Source organism: Silurus aristotelis (genome assembly GCF_946808225.1).
Source record: "Silurus aristotelis genome assembly, chromosome: 4".
NCBI classification, from domain to species: Eukaryota; Metazoa; Chordata; class Actinopteri; order Siluriformes; family Siluridae; genus Silurus; species Silurus aristotelis.
In genome coordinates, this window is record NC_139577.1 from 14,934,240 (window position 1) to 14,953,151 (window position 18,912).

At 38.4% G+C, this 18,912-nt stretch overlaps 2 protein-coding genes across 3 annotated transcripts in view; both read left to right on the top strand.

Moving 5' to 3' along the window:
* Positions 1-60: 60 nt before the first annotated feature.
* Positions 61-3,003, top strand: ftr14l (finTRIM family, member 14-like; the record flags this gene model as incomplete). Its single annotated transcript, XM_083539016.1, has 6 exons — positions 61-477; positions 628-723; positions 865-1,098; positions 1,197-1,356; positions 1,452-1,511; positions 2,225-3,003. The coding sequence occupies 6 exons, from the start codon at positions 61-63 to the stop codon at positions 2,746-2,748; spliced, it is 1,491 nt and encodes a 496-aa protein (XP_083395142.1). The 3' UTR covers positions 2,749-3,003.
* Positions 3,004-4,022: 1,019 nt separating this feature from the next.
* LOC310725391 (transmembrane protein 150A) overlaps positions 4,023-18,912 on the top strand; it is a 35,797-nt gene continuing 20,907 nt past the window's right edge. Inside the window, exons 1-5 of one of the 2 annotated variants that reach the window (XR_014533344.1) lie at positions 4,023-4,516; positions 4,788-4,952; positions 8,190-8,237; positions 8,751-8,837; positions 11,708-11,775. Coding sequence is in view for 1 of the 2 variants with exons in the window: in XM_083540317.1 (XP_083396443.1) it covers positions 4,879-4,952; positions 8,190-8,237; positions 8,751-8,837; positions 11,708-11,775 (277 nt within the window). In the remaining variant the exon portion in view is untranslated. The remainder of the gene's footprint in view (positions 4,517-4,787; positions 4,953-8,189; positions 8,238-8,750; positions 8,838-11,707; positions 11,776-18,912) is intronic. The other variant, XM_083540317.1, reaches the window with a different exon arrangement.

The window sequence follows — 18,912 nt, forward strand, 5'->3', positions numbered from 1 at the left end:
TTCATTGAAACTACACCACACACAGAGAGTATGTCTGTGCATTTTCACTGAGAACTCAAAATGTCTCGACGTAGCAGTGTGGCAGACCAGAGCCGTCACAGCTCTCTTGGAAAGTCCCAGCGATCTGAGTCCTATGGAAAATACAGCAACCCAAGACCCAGCAGCCGGAACAGCCAGCAAAATGTACTCTGTGATTTCTGCCTGACGAAAAAGATAAAGGCTGTGAAGTCCTGTCTAACATGCCTGACCTCATTCTGTGAGACCCATCTGCAAGCTCACTATGAATACCCAGCACTGATGAAGCACAAGTTGGTGCCAGCAACAGGGCAGCTGAAAGAAAAGATCTGTGCTGAACATGACAAACTACTGGAGGTCTACTGCCGCTCGGATCAGACGTGCGTTTGTGTCCTGTGCATCATGGATGAACATAAAAAACATGACATTGTCTCAGCTGCATCTGAAAGAACAGAGAAACAGGTTAATATTTTTCAGCAATATTAAAACAATCCTTATTTTGTTACATATTGAAAATATAGCTTGATAACTTTTAATATAGTAGTGTTAGAAAATATTGTGATCCTTAGGTGATGTTGCCCAGTAAACATAAGCTCTATTTTACTTCTGCAGAAACAGCTTAGTGCTAAACTGCTGACCTCTCAGCACAAGATTGATGAGAGAGTGAAGAAGTGGCAAGATTTGTTACAGGCTAAAGAGGCTCTGAAGGTAGGGCTTTACTAGAAACTAGTTGAGTGTCTAATACACTTTTTTTTCACCATATGTGTTACTGTATACTGCTTTTTTCCCACCATACTAACGTCTTTAACCTTTACTACCCCTAAATAGTCTTTTTCTAATTCTCTACAGCACTCATCTCAGAGTGTGTTGGAGGAGAATGAAAGAATATTCACAGAGTTGATGCAAGCTTTAGAGAGGAGGTACACTGATGTCAAGGAGATGATCCGAGCCCAAGAAACAGCTCTGATGACTCAAGCTGAAAGACACCTGAGCCGAATAGAGGAGGAAATCACATTACTGAGGATGAAACACAATGACCTGGAGAGACTTTCTCATTCTGAAGATCATATACATTTCTTACAGGTATGGATTGGAAAACAATATATTGTTTTGTGTGAGATATGTGCGATAATAATCAAAATAGTCATAATCATAAAATAAACATAGTATTCTGGCCACAGAGCTGGGAGTCTCTTTCTGCACCCACAGGATATGAGGACTTATCCAAAGTGACACTGTCTCCACTTTATTCTTTTGATAAAGTAAAGAAAACCATCTCTGAGCTGAAGGTGCAAATAGAAAATGTAAGCAATGGAGAACTGAACAAGGTCTCATCTGCAGGTTGGTAAAATACAATTTATGGATTTTTTAAGTGTTTCAAGTGATTTATATTATAAAACATTTGTGACTTTGCACTTTCTTTCTTTTTTTTACAGCAAGTGAAGTTCAAATTCTGCAGATCCTAGAACCAAGAAAGAGGGAGGAATTTTTACAGCGTAAGATGTTTTTGTGAACTTCTAAATGTTTTGCATACTGAAGCAGTTCTAAGAAAATCTCAAATTAAACCAGAAATAAAAATAGTTTTGTTAAATATAGCGATTGGGGTGCGGTTGGTTGCAGGTTCTAAAGTCTTGGGAAAAGAAAATGGGAAAAGATGCATGTTAAAAAGGAAGAAAGCTTTTCATTGACAGAAACAAATACAACAGCATAGTGCAATTATTTGACAAGCTTTAAAGAAGCTGGGGTCAGAGCACAAGGTCAGCCCTGAAGCACTTAAATGGTATGGACCTTGCTCGGTCTAAAACTAAAAAGCTGGGATTCCACATAAGGACCTTGTGACTTGGATTTCTAATATCTTTAACACAACCATGTTCTTGTTAGCCTACATCTTGAGGTCAGGTAGCACAATTGTCTAAGATTTAAATTTATGTTTAGTAGTAGTTAAAAATGGCATGCAAGTTGGATTGGATTGAATATGCAAATTGTATGCAATATGGAAAAGCAAGGGTGTGTTGTTCACAATACTCAAGCCTGCAAACTGAACTGTGACGCAAGTTAGAAAACTAAAATATATACCCAAGTTCATGTTGTAAGCAATTATTTTGAATGGAATAACATTTAATGTGTTTGAACATATGCATGTGATGCATTTATGCATGTACACAATTTTTTTATATTAGACTATCTTGCTGTGCTGGTTTCTGTACAGATTACTGTCAGCTTTTCCTGGACCCACTAACAGCTCACCCAAATCTACAACTTTCCAAGGGAAACAAAGTGGTGCAGATGAGCAACGAACCCAACGCATATCCTGAGAACCCAGAGAGGTTTGACTACTGGCAGCAGGTGCTGTGCAGGGAGGGTATGACCGGTAGCCGTTACTACTGGGAGATTGAATGGAGTGGAACAGAAGTAGACATAGCTGTAACGAACAAAGAAATAAAAAGGAAGGGCAGTGACAATATTTGCAGCTTTGGCTGGAATGATCAATCCTGGAGTCTGTACTGCTCCGAGTCTAAGTGCACATTCATGCACCAAAGTAAGCGTGTCTCCATACCACTGCCTATTTCTTCAAAAATAGGAGTGTATTTAGACCACAAGGCTGCAACACTGGCATTTTATAGTGTCTCAGACACAATGACTCTCCTCCACAAAGTACATACTTCATTCAATCAGCCACTCTATGCAGGGTTTGGAGTCTGGGGTTATGGAAGTACTATAAGGATACTGTAAAATTTAATTTATACATTTAAATGCACAGGTAATATTCTAGAAAACTACTGCATTTCCTTTTCTTTTAAAGGGCATGTTTATTTAAATCCTCTCATAGGTTTGACTACTTGTTTTTATTGGTAATATATAAAGTGAAAGAGAGAAATTCTAAACAAAAGATACCACAGCTACTACACAAGAACCACTAGATGGTGTTATTCGATCTCTTTGTCATTAAAAGTAAAAGCCAAATAAAGTTCAAATAAATAAAATGCATTTCTGATGTGATCTTTTTTTCACTGCAGACATTTACATTTTTGTGTGAACCATTTTTCAAGATAATCTAACTGGGTATATTTTTAACTGGGTATTTTTTTAACTGGGTATTTTTTTGTCATTTTTGTTTTGTATTGTCATACAATTTCTCAAAGCATTAGGCATCAAATCCACATAATTTACTTTATGAAACCGAAATCTAAATAAATCTAACAAATGACATGCTCCAGGCAGGGGATTAGTCAGAATTGTTTATTTAGCATCTTTACAAATTCAATCTCAATATTTACAAGTCTACCATGGCAACCCTGTTGAACTCCTGCAATATTTCCAAATTACAGTTGTCCCAGAAGGCCTTTTTGATCTTGGTCTACATTTATAAATATGCATGCTATAGGGCACAAACAGAAGAACATTTCCTAATTCCTAAAACGTTTTAGTAACAATAATTCAATTGATTTTTATTTTATGTTGAAGTTGTATAAAAGAAAGTTTATAATTGTAAGTTTATACCAATAGAGAGGGTTACAGTTTTGTAATAATTTATGAAACGAAGACTAAAAGCGTTTTAGCACTGCTAAAATGAACCTTAATCCTAAAACTTTAATAATTATTTAACTCATTTACGTTCACTCTCGTGCATGAAAGATGTGACTAATTTGTGATTGTATAAAAAGAATAAATGAAAATACATTACAACAGACGCATGCGCAGGGAAACGTATAGGTCATTCACAGATCGAGCTAATTCTGTATATCACTGTACATAGAATATTTTTGTGTACACGTTAAAAATGGTCAGGTTTTTTATTGTTATGAAACAATAAAAGCATCTGAGTCTTTCAGCAACTCAAGACGTCGAAGTGAAGTGCATTGAGATTTCTGATAGTAGGTTTGGTGTTGCAAAAAAAAAGTGCAAAAGCAGCATCATAGCGAAATCATCATAGCGAAATGATATGCATAGAGCACGCTCGTCTTCAGTCACGTGATACGAGTCTGCTTTTCACGTGTTGTCCCCCTGGTGGCACGTGAAGAACAGGTATGTCTTTCATCCGTGTCATCAAATCAAGTTTCCCAAAATAAGACGGAAAAAAAAAGAAAAACGAAAGTGTATTTTTCTTCCTGATCGTGAACGACTATTACCTGAATAACAGGTTGGATGTTTTTGTGTTTTAAAATGATCGTAATTTAAACAAATAAAAATAAATAAACCAAAAAATCACGGAGATACAGATGCCCAGGGGAGGAGGAGCACAGCAGCGCGCAGCAGCGCCACACAGCCGTAGCCTGGAGCCGAGCTGCATCTCCGTGAAGCTCTCTCTCTTTTACACTCATACACTCACATACACACCACAGGACAAGCGGTTTACACATGCGGAAAAAACGGTTAACAAAAGCGCAGGATTCCTGAGTGTTTGACTCTAACCTGCGCTCCCGATCCGATCATCTCACATTCAGGAAATACTGCAAAGGTGGAAGAGAAGCGGCTGCTGGACCTCACCGAGAGGGGCAAGGTACAATAATGAAACCCAGATCCACACGCCTGGTTTGTCCGGCTGCTGTGTGTCGATTAGCGTTTTTTCTTTCTCCTTTTTTTTTTTGATTCTGTTGCAAATATTTGAAGATGTCACCTTCTCTAACCCTATAAATTATTTCGAGATATTGTTTTTTGCTCTATTTTGCTGTAAGTGGTAATGTGCCTGTGCTAAATGCATACGTGTTTAGAAAGAAGCTAGCCGTCTTTCTTGTTCTTGGTGTATGAACCCGGTTTCTCCTACTTTACAGGGTTTCTGGTATCGATGATGAACCCAGCCATGAAGTGAGATGTGATTGTTGATGAGGCCGAGGTGCGAGGCTGGAGATCCAGGCAGAGGACATGATGGTCATGTCAGGGTGGATGATTCTGCCCATCAGCCTGCCCGTCCTCACCATCACCGGCATCTGGGTTGTGTGAGTGGCCCTGTGATCACACACACACACACACACACACACACACACACACACACACACACACACACACACACACACACACACACACACACACGTATATCGGACACTGTTCAAATATTAGCACGTTATAATGCTTTTGCCCATTTGTATGCACAAATGGACAGATACAAAGGTGCATGGTTGCTGTTGGATCATCTCAAAACCACAGCTAGAATGAAACTGAATAGGTTTATAGTCATATAGACTTGTTACTGAATCTAAAAAGCCATTGTACCTCAGTTATGATATGCAATCTAGGGATTAGTTAGAATATGGCATGTTGTCTGAGATTTCCACAATCACATTTAATGTAGCCCAGGACATCTATACTGTTAGTAACATGGTAATAATGTGGCTACAGATTGTTGATGTATATTGACATAGATACTACTCTAACCTACCCAGATAGTAAAAAGAGACGTCATCGTGTATATCGATGCTGATATGATCCGAAAATTACAATAGTATTTAAAAAAATATATATATATGGTTAGACTGCATCAAGGATCCGCACTGAGCCCTTTCCTGTTTGCAGTGGTGATGGACAGGTTGACAGACGAGGTCAGACAGGAGTCTCTGTGGATTATGATGTTTGCGGATGATATTGTGATTTGTGGTGAGAGTAGGGAGCAGATGGAGAAGCACCTGGAGAGGTGGAGGTATGCGCTGGAGAGAAGGGGAATGAAAGTCAGTAGGAGTAAGACATGTGTGAATGAGAGGGAGGTGGAGTGGTGCAGGGAGAAGAAGTGGAGAAGGTGGAGGAGTTCAGGTACCTGGGGTCAACAGTGCAAAGTAATAGTGTGTTAGAGAAGTAAAGAAAAGAGTGCAGGCAGGGTGGAGAAGTGTGACAGGAGTGATTTCAGATAGAAGGGTATCTGCAAGAGTGAAAGGGAAAGTTTATAGGACTATGGTGAGACCTGCGATGTTGTATGAGACAGTGGCATTGAGTAAAAGACAGAAGGTAAAGCTGGAGGTAGCAGAGCTGAAGATGCTGAGGTTTTCGTTGGGAGTGACGAGGATAGACAGGATTAGAAACAAGTTTATTAGAAGAACAGTGCATGCAGGACGTTTTGGTGACAAGGTGTGGGAGGCCAGATTGAGATGGTTTGTACATGTGCAGAGGAGGGACATGGGGTATATTGGGAGGAGAATGCTGAGGATGGAGCCACTAGAAAGGAGGAAAAGAGGAAGACCAAAGAGGAGGTTTATGGATGTGGTGAAGGAAGACATGCAGGTAGTTGGTGTGACAGAGGCAGATGTAGAGGACAGGGGGGTGTGGAGACGGATGATTGGTATTACAAGATAGAGTCTCAGAGAAAGGAAGAGATCGCATGGACTGCGAGCAGGAATAGGCCACAGTAGTAATAAATAGGTTAAGTCGAAAGGGGAAGCTGGATGTTTTATGATTTATGAGCTAGAGTTTCTTCATCACTTGCAATGCAACTCTACGAGGTTTACGCTACACAGGGATTAAAATTTTTCTTTTAAGTCACTATAATACTATGCAATTATCTCAGCACTGGAATGCTCCCTAGTTACTTATGAATGGTATGTTTTTCCTAAATCCATTCTGTAGCCCCGTGTTTTCATCTAGCAGGGCAGGGATAGTTACTTAAAGCATGGGTGAAGGAGTACAACACAGGGGTGGAGTGCTTACCCACACTTTCCAGAATACGTCAGCCGCTTCTCATTGGTCCTCAGACAAGCTCGAGCGGAGCTTTCCACGTCTCCAGAAGTGAGGGATGGTTCACAATAAATGTGGACTCACTTGTGCTGAGCTCTAAATAGCTGTTTTTATGACTCCTGTTGACTGGTTAAAAGGCAACTTAAATGATGGCCACACTGAAGGATTTATTGAAAATGTCAGTTCTTCAAATACAGCCACAGAATTCTGTTTTGCTAGTTTTACAATGCAGTTGTTTTTGCACTAATACTAACAGAAGCTTGAGTGTTCACTTTGCCAGATTCTTCTCCACATACTTCGTTTTTTAGTTTGCAGAATTTAGATCTAGCTATGTATTGTTTGAATCTTTTCCATTTCTAATACATTTCTACAGAAATGTTTCTATTTAAGCTTTGTTTGCGATTGGATTTCAATTGTTGATATGCAGTTTCCCAAACGCCCAGGTAATTGGGCTGACCCCCAAAAGGACTGGAGACACATAACCTTACCATGTTTTCACGGGTTGTTGTTGTTGATTTAAATTATTTTTTGCTTTACGCAACACACCATCTTTCAAATAGTTTATGAGATTTGTCTACACCACATGGTGTAGGCTGAGGTTTGTTTAATATTGCTTTTAACTCACAGCTCAAGAAAGGGTTTTTGTACCTTTCGTTACTGCATTATGTAAGAGGAAACAAGGTCTTGAAAATGCCGCACTTTGCCATCTGCTTCCAGTACTACAGAGCCTGTGGTAAATTGCTGGCAAGTGATGTTGGTGTTAGTGGTGACCTAGTAACAGTATAATTATTCAAACAGCGTTTGAGGCAGATGGGAGTTTGTTTATTTACCAAATGCATTTTTACTGAGTGTTTAATAGTATTTTGTCCTAAAAGTGCATCCTACTGTGTGTACGTATACCCATGCACACAAACACAGATTTAGATGCATTGAGAGATGAAAATAACCCTAACTGGTATTTAACCTGTTTCTGACCCTGCCGTTGGTCAAATGCGATTGCGTTGGACAAATATAAATTATGTGAGCTGGTTAAATGAGCTTTGCATTGACAGCTTGTTGATGAGGGTGTATAAAACCCTGTCCTCTATGCTGTCTATGTTACTTTGCAAGTCTTATGAAAGTGAGAATGTAGACTTTTAGAAGCCAAGCACTGACTGCCATCTGATGCCCATTTGTTACAACACTAAAGGGTTATTATTACTCTGGTCTTCTTTGAACTTGCCCCTTTAGCAAGTAAGGAGATTTAAATATTGTTACAGTGTTGGTGAAAGGAAAAATAAGTTGAAATCCTTTAAATGATGTACATTTTATAAAAATGTAATTGTTGTAATGTAGAAATCATTCTCCATCAATGTGTCTCTTTATGTGTTGATTTGTAAAATGTATCATTTGTAGTATTAAGCATTTGAGACAAAATTAGATTTGAATTTTGAGTTTTGAGATCTGCCATTGGACATCAACATTTCTAGCAGCCCCGCTTCATCAATGTGCTTTTTTGTCTTTTTTTATGTCAGGTATGCCATGGCCCTTAATAACCAGCATGTTTGTCCTGTGGATAACTGGTAAGAGTTTGACCTTGTGATTCTTTACACATCAATACACGGCAGAAGTCTTTATATGCACAACTGCAGTGAAACATCTACTAGTTAGTACTAAGTTATACATTTATTACAGAAATCTGTTATATGTTTCAACTTGCCTGTTATCTACTCTTTCAGGTGACACCCATATTTATGTTAACCAAGAAACTTTAGATGGTTAAATGCTTCGCTTCATCTAATGTGTCAGATACATTTTATTAGCACAATATTTTTATTTATAGCTTTTCTGTATTCTGAATTCCCCTTTATTTCAAAGAAATATGAGTTGTAATGGCAGAAAATTTGGTATAACATATTATTTAGTTTAGTTGCTGACATCGGGTCTCAATATTGTAAAAGCAAATCCTCTAATATATTAGTATGGTTGCTTTGCTTGGTTCATACTGAACTTACCTAATTGTTTTATCGCGCTGTTTACATTTACAAAAAATATTTATTTATTTATTTTACATTTGGCCTGTGCACATGTTTCAGGTTATATAATCAGTCATGTGAGGAAGATCTGCCCATGCAGAGGGGACCAACGCTATGCTGTACTCTGGACAATGTGCCTCTGATCAGGTATGTCTGTCAAATCCTCAGGATTTGGCCATTATAGAAATGTTTGCAATTTCTGGCATAGTTTCCATAATGGTACCATTCAACTCTGCAATTATGTATCTATTATTAAATTTAATAATATACACTGAACAATGCATGGGCCCGAAAAGTGCCATGAAAAGTGCCCGAACATTTAAAAACAACTTGCTGTGGCTGATTTTCCTTGCAAATGGCATTCTAGTTGTTCATGTAGAGAGTTGGGGAGTGTCTACAACACCATTATGCTATCTCCAACTTATCCTGGGTAGCATAAGAAACAAAAAATTCTGAGTGGCAAAGCAGCAAACTAATAACATTTCACATGACTGTGGTAGGTGTGTGCAGTGTTTGCACTGTAAAATCTCCAGTATGTCCTGTAAGATTTAGTATAGATAATACCCTTTCCCAAAATCATATCTTTGTAATGGCTATGTGTATTGGACATATCACATTCTTGTTAGCTGCTTTTGCAAAAGAAAGGTGTGGTTTTTTTTAACTTGAAGAAATTTCTGCAGTTGTTATTAAGAGAACATATGAAATATTGTTATTCTTCCCTTTTTTCACGAGTTGTACGTTTCTTCACTTCCTGCTATAACAGTCTCCCGAAATAGAACTACTACGTGTGTAAAAAGCGAGGGAATACGAGAGTGAGCGTGAGAACTAGAGTGAACAGGAATACAGGAACATTTTAACATACTTATTTAGGGTGATCTTTTCTGGCACCTTAGAATCACTGGCCCCACTGTAATTGTTGAGTCTGAGAGTTGTTGTTGATTTGTTCTTCTGCAAATGGTTCTGGGCCTGCTTAAGAAGGGCTATTGAAAAAAAAATAAGTAGAGTGTTATTAATATATAAGGGACTTTTAGCATTCAACAAGAAATTGTTGTGGCTGATTTGCAAATGCCCTTTTATTTGTCAAGTTGTGAATCATATAGGCTCAATGCCGCCATAATGCTAATAAAGTGAGATATATAGTGAACAGAATTGTTGGCACTTATGGTAAAGATGGATAAAAAGGTTATGATTAACGTCTGGGGTTAATACCACACTGCAAATAAATGAGAAATCAAATCTATAACTGAGCTGAATTATATAACAGGATAGTCAAAACATTAGAAACAAAACTTCTGCTGTGAAAGCGAAGTACTTCGGAGCCTGTAGGAGCTAAAATTTTAAAACTGAACAGTTATAAGAACAAATGTCCCCTTTCAATATTCATATACTTTTAGCTGTCTAATTTTAGTTTATTCAAAGTACTCTACAGTACATTCAGATAGTAATCAGACCACTTTAACTTTTTTCAATTTTCCTATGTTGCATTCTTAAATTCTAGAAATGTCTGTAACTTAAAAAACACTTGAAATTAACTCAGGTGCCTCTCATTTCTTTTGATCATTGCTGAGATGTTTCTACACCTTGCCTGGTGTCTATCTGTGGAAAAGTTTATTGATTGGACATGATTTGGAAAGGCACACACCACTCTATAAAAGGCCTCACAGCTGACGATGCATATCAGAACAAATACCAAGCCATGAGGTCAAAGGAACTGCCTACAGAGTCAGTATTGATTCATGACACAGATCTGTGGAAGGCTACAAAATATTCTGCTGCACCGAAGATTCCCAAGAGCACAGTGGCCTTCGTAATTCTCAAATGGAAGAAGTGTAGCACAACCAGGACTCTTCCAAGAGCTAGTCACACAGACAAACTGAGCAATCAGTCACTCTGACTATGATCCTCCAGGGATCCTGTGTGGAGTTAGGACAAGGTTTCAGAAGGACAACCATCACTTTAGCCCTCCAATGAACTGGGCTGTATGGCTAGACAGAAGCCTCTCCTCACTGCAAAACCCATAGCTTGAGAGGATTTGCCATAAAGAATGGCAGAAAATCCCCCAGTCCTGGTGTGCAACGCTTGTTGCATCATACCCAAAAAGACTCGAAGCTGTAATTGTTGCCAAAGGTGCTTCAACTAAGTACTGAGTAAAGAGTCTGAATACTTGTGTATTATTATAATGATTTAAGTCAATATTCGAATTCTGGTTCCTATTGAAGTGACCAGTGATATATAAGGTAGCACAACTGGTATTTGTTTTATCTGTAACGCTATAAAAGAATTAATATGTAAATCATTAGTCTTATCATAGTCATTATTGTGAATAATCGTTTTTTAAAGAAATTTGATAACCCTTGCCAGGCAAAAGAATTTCAGCCTGTATCTGAAGTTCTGTTAGAAAGAGGGTTGGGTGTGTGAGGAAGAGGCTCGAAAGGCATTTATAGATTCCTAACATCCCTTTTTCCTGGCACTGAGGTGTAGTAAAGTGGGTAAAGGGTCAGACTCAGCGAGAGACATGAACTTGCACACTGGAGTCTGTAGAAAGCGTTGATGAAGCCATATATTTATAGAAGGTGCATTGTTTCAACCTACATATGAAGAGGGAAATTATGTTGAGGTTTGAGGAAGAAACTGGGTGGATAATCTACAACAGATTTCTCGATGGCAATATGATAAACATGTATATTTATTTAAAAAGTTTGTGTGATGTGATTTATGGACACACCTGCACATTTGGTATTGGTGTTTGTTTTGTTGTATGTGAGCTGATCGCCGGATGAATCTTATGTTATTTCTACTCTCCCTCATACCGCTGTTAAAGCACCAGTTTTGTAGGATTCAAGTTAGAGCTCATTTTGTGTGTGTTTTTGTATCAGAATATTTATTTAGAGTATTTAATGAATGCGGACAGTAATTAATACTTTATCTGCACTGGCTATAAATAAATGAATCATGGACAGTCTGGATTTTGAGTCCCTCAGTGTTTAACCCCTACATTGGTATGTGTTTATTTGTAGTAAGTGTGGCACACTACCTCCAGAGAGCTGCTTCTTCAGCCTTATCTGTAGCACAGGATCCTTCATGGGTGAGTATTTATTTATTATGCAGGAATTCATGTGCAGGTCATTTGAAGATATTTTTTGTATGTCTCCAAATTCTATTATTTAAAAAATATAAAATTTTACCTCGGAATTGAGCACCTTTACTTTATATGTGTGGGTTCAAGTCAATAATAAAAGAACAAATTATAAGGAGTGGAAACTGCATTTATTTTTCGACATACTCATTGCTACATTTAGACACTTATCCCAGCATTTAACAAATGCCTGACAAGATTTGATAGAAAGATTTGTCAGTATGCCAGAACCATCCTAGGACAGCCTGTTACACTTCGTCATCAGGGAACCACCACGACTGGAATTGTCACTGGCAAACGTATAGCCAGTAGAATGTTTACACCATTCAGTTATTTTACTGTGGCTGAGCATCTCATCACTGTACTGTGCTTGATGTCTTCTGTAGATATCTGTGGTTTTGACACCTTTTGATGCCACAATAAACTTCATTGCCACATGCTATTGCATGCACACACTAACACTGTTGTCTGCCATCTTGATTTACTGGCCCGCAACATGCTAGGACATGCTAGCCACATACTACTGCATGTATGGAGTAAACATCCATTTTTATATCTGTAAAATTGAAAGTCCTGGTTTAACCCCTCCTTGTATTTAGCTTTTGTTTCAGTTTCTGAATGACTGTGACTTTCTCAGTCATACTAAAGAAATTAATCACACACTATAAATCGGAATACTGAAATGATCGTAATAACCACATTATAATATAATATATATTGTTATTATATATAATATATATAATCATTTTGCTGTATTTTTGCACTACATTGCGTTCTAATATTCACTCCCGGGTATAGTTTTTACAGTTCACAGTACTGTATAACCAAGTATACAGTAGGTTTACTGGTCGGCGCTATCTTGGTTTTGTGTCCTGTCTTGTATTGTCTGTCTGTACTGTTTTTTTGTCTGCACTGTTTGCACTAGGTTGCACTCGATGCACTTTATGTAGCTTGTGTTGTGTTGTAGCTTTATGTTATTGTTTAGTGTAGCACCAGGGTTCCGGAGGAACATTGTCTCGTTTTTACTGTGTACTGTGTACCACTGTGTATAGTAGAAATGACAATAAAAGCCTCTTGACTTGACTTGACTTGACTTGACTAATGCTGCATTCAGCCAGTTGGGAAAGTACCAACTTGGCACATCTTGGCTTGGAAATGTTATTTCACTCTTGCAAAAATTCTGCACAATCTATCAAAATATTGAGAGGATTTCCTATTCAAAGCCACCTTCATGTTCCTTGGGTTTTCAATAGGATTTAGATCTGGGCTCTAATTGAGACATTACAAGTTGAGTTTTGTTGAGTTTTGTGCTCTGGGTTGTTGTCATGCTGGAATGTGAAAATCTTTTTTCAGCTGTTTAACAGAGGCCTGCAGGTTTTATGCTAAAATAGATTGGTAAATAGGAGCTTTCAGTGCAGTTATTTTTTTTAATGTATTTTTGTAAAAAAAAAAAAAAAAAAAGGGCTTCTGTCTAGACATCTTACCCCATAGCCCAGATTCTATAAGAAGAATACAAGGGATTGTTATTACATGAAGGAAGTGACCAGTACTTTTTTCTGCATTTCTTTACTTTGCCGTCAGTCTTTTGAAAGTTTCCCTGATGATTTTTTTTCTTGTCCTTTTGTTTATTTTTGGAAGGACAGCCTGTTCTTGGCCTTTTCACTGTGGTGCCCCTTTTTCTCTAGTTGTTAAGGCCTTATCAGTGGTACAGTACAGTATTTTGCCAGTTTTTCGTCACTCTTCACTGAGTGATGTCATTTCAACAATGAGATCCTGCACATGCTTTGTAATCTTGTTGTAGACCAAATAAACAGTTTACCTTCCTTTAATTAAAATTAAAACCATTTCCTTGGTGACAGGTGTATAGTTGTTATTTTTGAACACAAGTTTGAATTTCACTGTTTGTGATACAGTGTCATTGAATAAGCCATGCACCACAATTATCTCTATTCTTATACCCACACAGCAAACGCTAAGTACACAACAAACTATGTAACAACACAGAACTCAGTTATTATGCAGGAAATTCAGCTCATCATGTTTGGTAAAAAAAAAAAAGAGCTGTAGCTTTTTCAGTCTGGAGTATAAAATGCTTTGATTTGCACATTGTTAGTCAGATTTGTGTAAATTTGACTGCAACATGCACACTCATAAACAGGGTGTAGGTCTGGATTGGAAAGTGGTATTTAACATAACCAGAGTCTGTAACAGCTGGATGTGTTTTGTTTTTTTTTGCAGGTCTAAGGAATCTTTTGTGTTGTCTCCTTGGTGAAATATGACCTATGTAGTCTAGCCTGGCTGTAATGTCTCTGCTAAGACATAAAGGTCTGTTGTTACTAATTTGTCCATTCAGTCAGGTTTTGAGTAAGTCAGTTACAAGGCAGGTAGACATGACCCTGCTTTGTTGAAAAGGGCAGAGAGTTTAAGAGGGAAATCACATATGGTGTTTTTCGTCCTCAGACATAAGCAGCATTGCATCATAATATGTGTGAATTTGTGTAGGTTAGCAAGCACTGATGAGATCATGTCTTGTAAATAAACATGTGTAATCCGTTCAATGGAAACTGCGGCGTCAATGGTGGGGTGACGTCATGACCAGGAACTATAAATAGCGCATGGAGTGAAGCCGACGCTAGCTTTTATAAGTAGAAGAAAGCGCTGCAGGGATACCGGGAGTGTGGCTATAAAGTACTGGCTGTAGAACCTGGACTCTCTGATGGGGGGACCACTTTGATGGCCTCCTTCCTCAGGAGAGTGTCTACTTCTTGAACCATGACCACAGAATCACTAACCAATCAGCGCCGACGTATTACACAGGGGTTTGGTGGGCAATATTGGGGTCTTACAGGATTATGCAACCCCTGTGGAGAGATAGCTGGTCAGCGTCTCTTCAACCCGGGGCATTGACCCATAACCACCTTCTTTCATTCCAATCACGTTGGAGTACAACGGTGCCTTGGAACTAAAGAGGCGGGCCGAATACGGCTTCTCCCCAGGACCTGGACACCTCAGTGTGCAGGTCCGAAAGGAATGGCAGACCCTGACGTGGAGTGAAGTAGGTTGCAGGAAGCGTTCGTCAAGCTTGCTGGACGAAAGCGATCATCTGCTGGCCAAGACAGATCTAGCCCAAGTCACAACCTCCATGAGCTCCTCGACTTCCGACTCGCAAAGAGCACCCACCCCCACCCTTCTCAGAGGAAGAGAGGCGGAGTGGAATGCTCTCATCGCATGGGGAAGAAACCGGCGAAAAACATGCTTTCTAAGCATGCAAACGAATGCTGGACCTGGCAGGAGAGGCATGAGAAAGGGACAAGCCCCCCCTTTGCCCACTAGGAGCGGAGCATTTGCATGGACATGCGAGCATAATGTGCACAGTCGGCTCCCTCGAGAACCGACTTCCCATGCTCCGCTCCCAAACAAACCACACAAAGGTTGTGTGTATTTCCCACCCTCCTGAAATACAGCGGGGCATGAAGGAACACACAGCCAGAAGGTGGGTTTAGTCGTTTTGCTCGGCTTTATATTATTTCTTTTGGACAAACTATTGACAAAAAATTTGCGCTTCATGAACAAGCAGAATCTAGCATTGGCTTCACTCCATGCGCATTTTGCAGCTTCCTGGTCGTGACATCACCCAGCCAGTGACGCCGCAATTTTTATTGGACGGATTGCGAACGTAATTCAGAGCATGGACAACACAGAAGCGTTCCCAAACTGTTGTTGACGCAGTTTGAGTTCCTGAAAGGGAACTTGTAGCTACTCACTGAAGTATTTCCTCTCGTTAAATGGTTATTAAACAGAGAAGGATGCCATTGACTGTAATTAGGCTTTGCTGTGTGGAAAAAGCATGCTCAGGCTGAGATCAGTAGGCTGATAGTCCAGAAATAATCTGCTATTTGTAAGTATTTGTAGGTGTATTTTTAATTCTGATTCTGTGATCCTTTAAGCATTGTTAGTTTTTGGAGCGCATTTAGGATTTTGTTTGCCCAATTACTCTTTTGCTTATCTCCACTAAAGGTCATCATATACAAGTTTGTGTTCTTGCTTACATTATTCAGAGAAGACCTTGTGAAGAGGTTTTGTAGGTCAGTACAAACTACCAAAATGAATACACTTACTTTATTGCTTGTCTAGATATGTAGTAGGACCTCCTTAGAGGAGCTGCTTGAGTTCCCTTCATTGCAGGTTACATAATAACCACTCTGTGGCTCTCCATGAAATAAATGGTGCACAGGAGGAAACATCCATCAACATTAGATCACAATAACAAAGCACTGTAGGAGCTGACCTAGGCCTCTGGAGACACCCTGGCAACCTATCATCATACCATAAAATACTGCTTCTCCCACTTCTTTCTCTAATTTTGCTTATTCTGCATCATTACTGGCTGTAGTTGGACAGAGTCCAGAGAGACAACAAGCGAAAAGTTGTTTTTAAAATTCTACGCATTGCAATTTTCCATTCGGCCACATTAGTTTATTTTTAGTAATAGTGTAAATCAAGTTTTTTTTTATGTTTTGCCAATGATTCCCAAGACCCTTTATACAGTGGCTTCATAAAGTGCACTATATGGTCAAAGGCCTGTGGACACCTGACAATCACACCGTCATGTGCTTATTGAATGTTCCATTCCAGGTTTAGTCGCTTTTTATTGTTATTGTTTTAATAACCTTATAAAGCTTTCAGAAGGATTTCCAAAAGATTTTGGAGCGTGGGTTCGAGCTAATTCAGCTATAAGAGCATGCGTAAGGTCGGGCACTGAGGTTGAGTGAGGAGGCCTGGGGTGCAGTCAGGGTTCCAGTTTATCATAAAGGTGTCCAGTGGGGTTGAGGTCAGGCCACTCGAGTCCTTCCATTCCAGACATAACAAACAACGTCTTTGTAAACCTTACTTTGTGCACAGTGGTAGCTTGATGCTGAAAAAGCTTTCTTGTTGCAGTTAATGGAAATTGTAAGGCTACAGCATACAGAGACATCCTGTAAACTTGCACATTTCCAACTTTAAATAATCCGTTATAAAAAAATTATTTTTAGAAATGAGATAAACAAAGAAATTCCTTTGATACCTGGTTTGGTCCTTTATTTATTCATTTGGTAAAAGCACCTTCAACAATACTTCAAGTCGTCTTTGCATCCTATCATTTAAGGTTCAAGTTAAAATTTTATTTAGTAAATACACATACATACAGAGTACGACATGCAGTGAAATGCATGTATGACTGTCCAACATTTAAGCATAAAAAGGAATAGAATTTAAGGATAAAAAATAAAGTAGATAAATAAAAAAAGTATAAACTATAAAAAATATATGTATATACAAGAATCTAGACGGGGATGGATGCGTATGGCAGATATTGACACTACAAATTAAAGTGATTTAGTGTGATTGTCCTTAAAGTGTCCATGTGCAGTTTGTGTGGTATAAAGTGATTTTTATATTTCTTATAGAGTGCAAATTAATGGGCAAAAAAACCCAAAACAAAGTAAACAAAGTAATGGATTTTAAGTGAAATCAATCAAATAATAACTTGCATAAAATCGAAAGAGCTATAAATACTTTCCAAAGACAGTGTAGAATTCAACAAGATTTTTTTGCTGTTATTTCATGAATAAAAAATGTTCCATTGTTAAACACTAATGCCTGCTCGCTGCAAGCCGTGTAATGGCACCACCCACAAATGTGTTTTATCAACTTTAACAGGCTAGTTAATGTGCCAAGTGGGTGGCTACCACAGCTATATTAACACTCATGTTGTGGTTTGTTTAAATGTGTACTTAATCTTGTTTAGTCACTTATTTGGCAGCAGCTGTGATTGTCAGCTCTTTTATGATAATTAAAAGCAGCGCTAGAGGTAGCATATAGTGCAAAAGTGCGAGTGGGAACCAAGCATAATTACTTGAAAAACATAAATCCCAAAACGTAAGTTAATCAGAAGGACGCATTATGACTGTGTAGTCCTAATGTGTACAATTCAATAACTGTCACCTCTGACAAAAAAAAAAAAAATATATATATATATATATATATATATATATATATATATATATATATATATATATATATATATATATATATATATATACAGTACAGACCAAAAGTTTGGACACACCTGCTCATTCAAAGAGTTTTCTTTATTTTCATAATTATGAAAATTGTAGAGTCACACTGAAGGCATCAAAACTATGAATTAACACATGTGGAATTATATACATAACAAAAAAGTGTAAAACAACTGAAAATATGTCATATTGTAGGTTCTTTAAAGTAGCCACCTTTTGCTTAGATTACTGCTTTGCACACTCTTGGCATTCTCTTGATGCCTACTTTGAAGGACCTACAATATGACACTTTTTTGTTATGTATATAATTCCACGTGTGTTAATTCATAGTTTTGATGCCTTCAGTGTGACTCTACAATTTTCATAGTCATGAAAATAAAGAAAACTCTTTGAATGAGCAGGTGTGTCCAAACTTTTGGTCTGTACTGTATATATAATATATATAAACTTTTGGTCAAGTCAAGTCAAGTTTATTTGTATAGCGCTTTTCACAACAGACATTGTCTTAAAGCAGCTTTACCGAAAACAACAGTGAAGGTGAATGGTGTGCGTTTGTCCCTGATGAGCAAGCCGTGGCAACAGTGGCAAGGAAAAACTCCCTTAGATGATATGAGGAAGAAACCTTGAGAGGAACCAGACTCAAAGGGGAACCCATCCTCATATGGGTGACATCAAGAGTTTGGTCATAAATCTTTCAACAATACAGAACAATTTGTGATCATCATAGATCCAGCATCAGCTTCTCCATGCCAGGGCCTTTAAACACTCGGCATCTACTTCTCCATGATCATCCATAGGTCCATAATCTTCACGAGGTTGGACGTGACTGGAGCTGGCCAAACCTCAGGATGCCTCGGGATGGGGAGAGAAAGAGAAGCAGTGGAGAGGAATTAGCGTAGCTGCTGTTCATGATATTAACAGCACAAGTTGATAATGTGCATGTAATCATATATTCTGGAGCACAAGGTTGTGATGTGATGTGTGTGATGTGTGTTATGTGTAGGCTTTGCTAAAAAGATATGTTTTT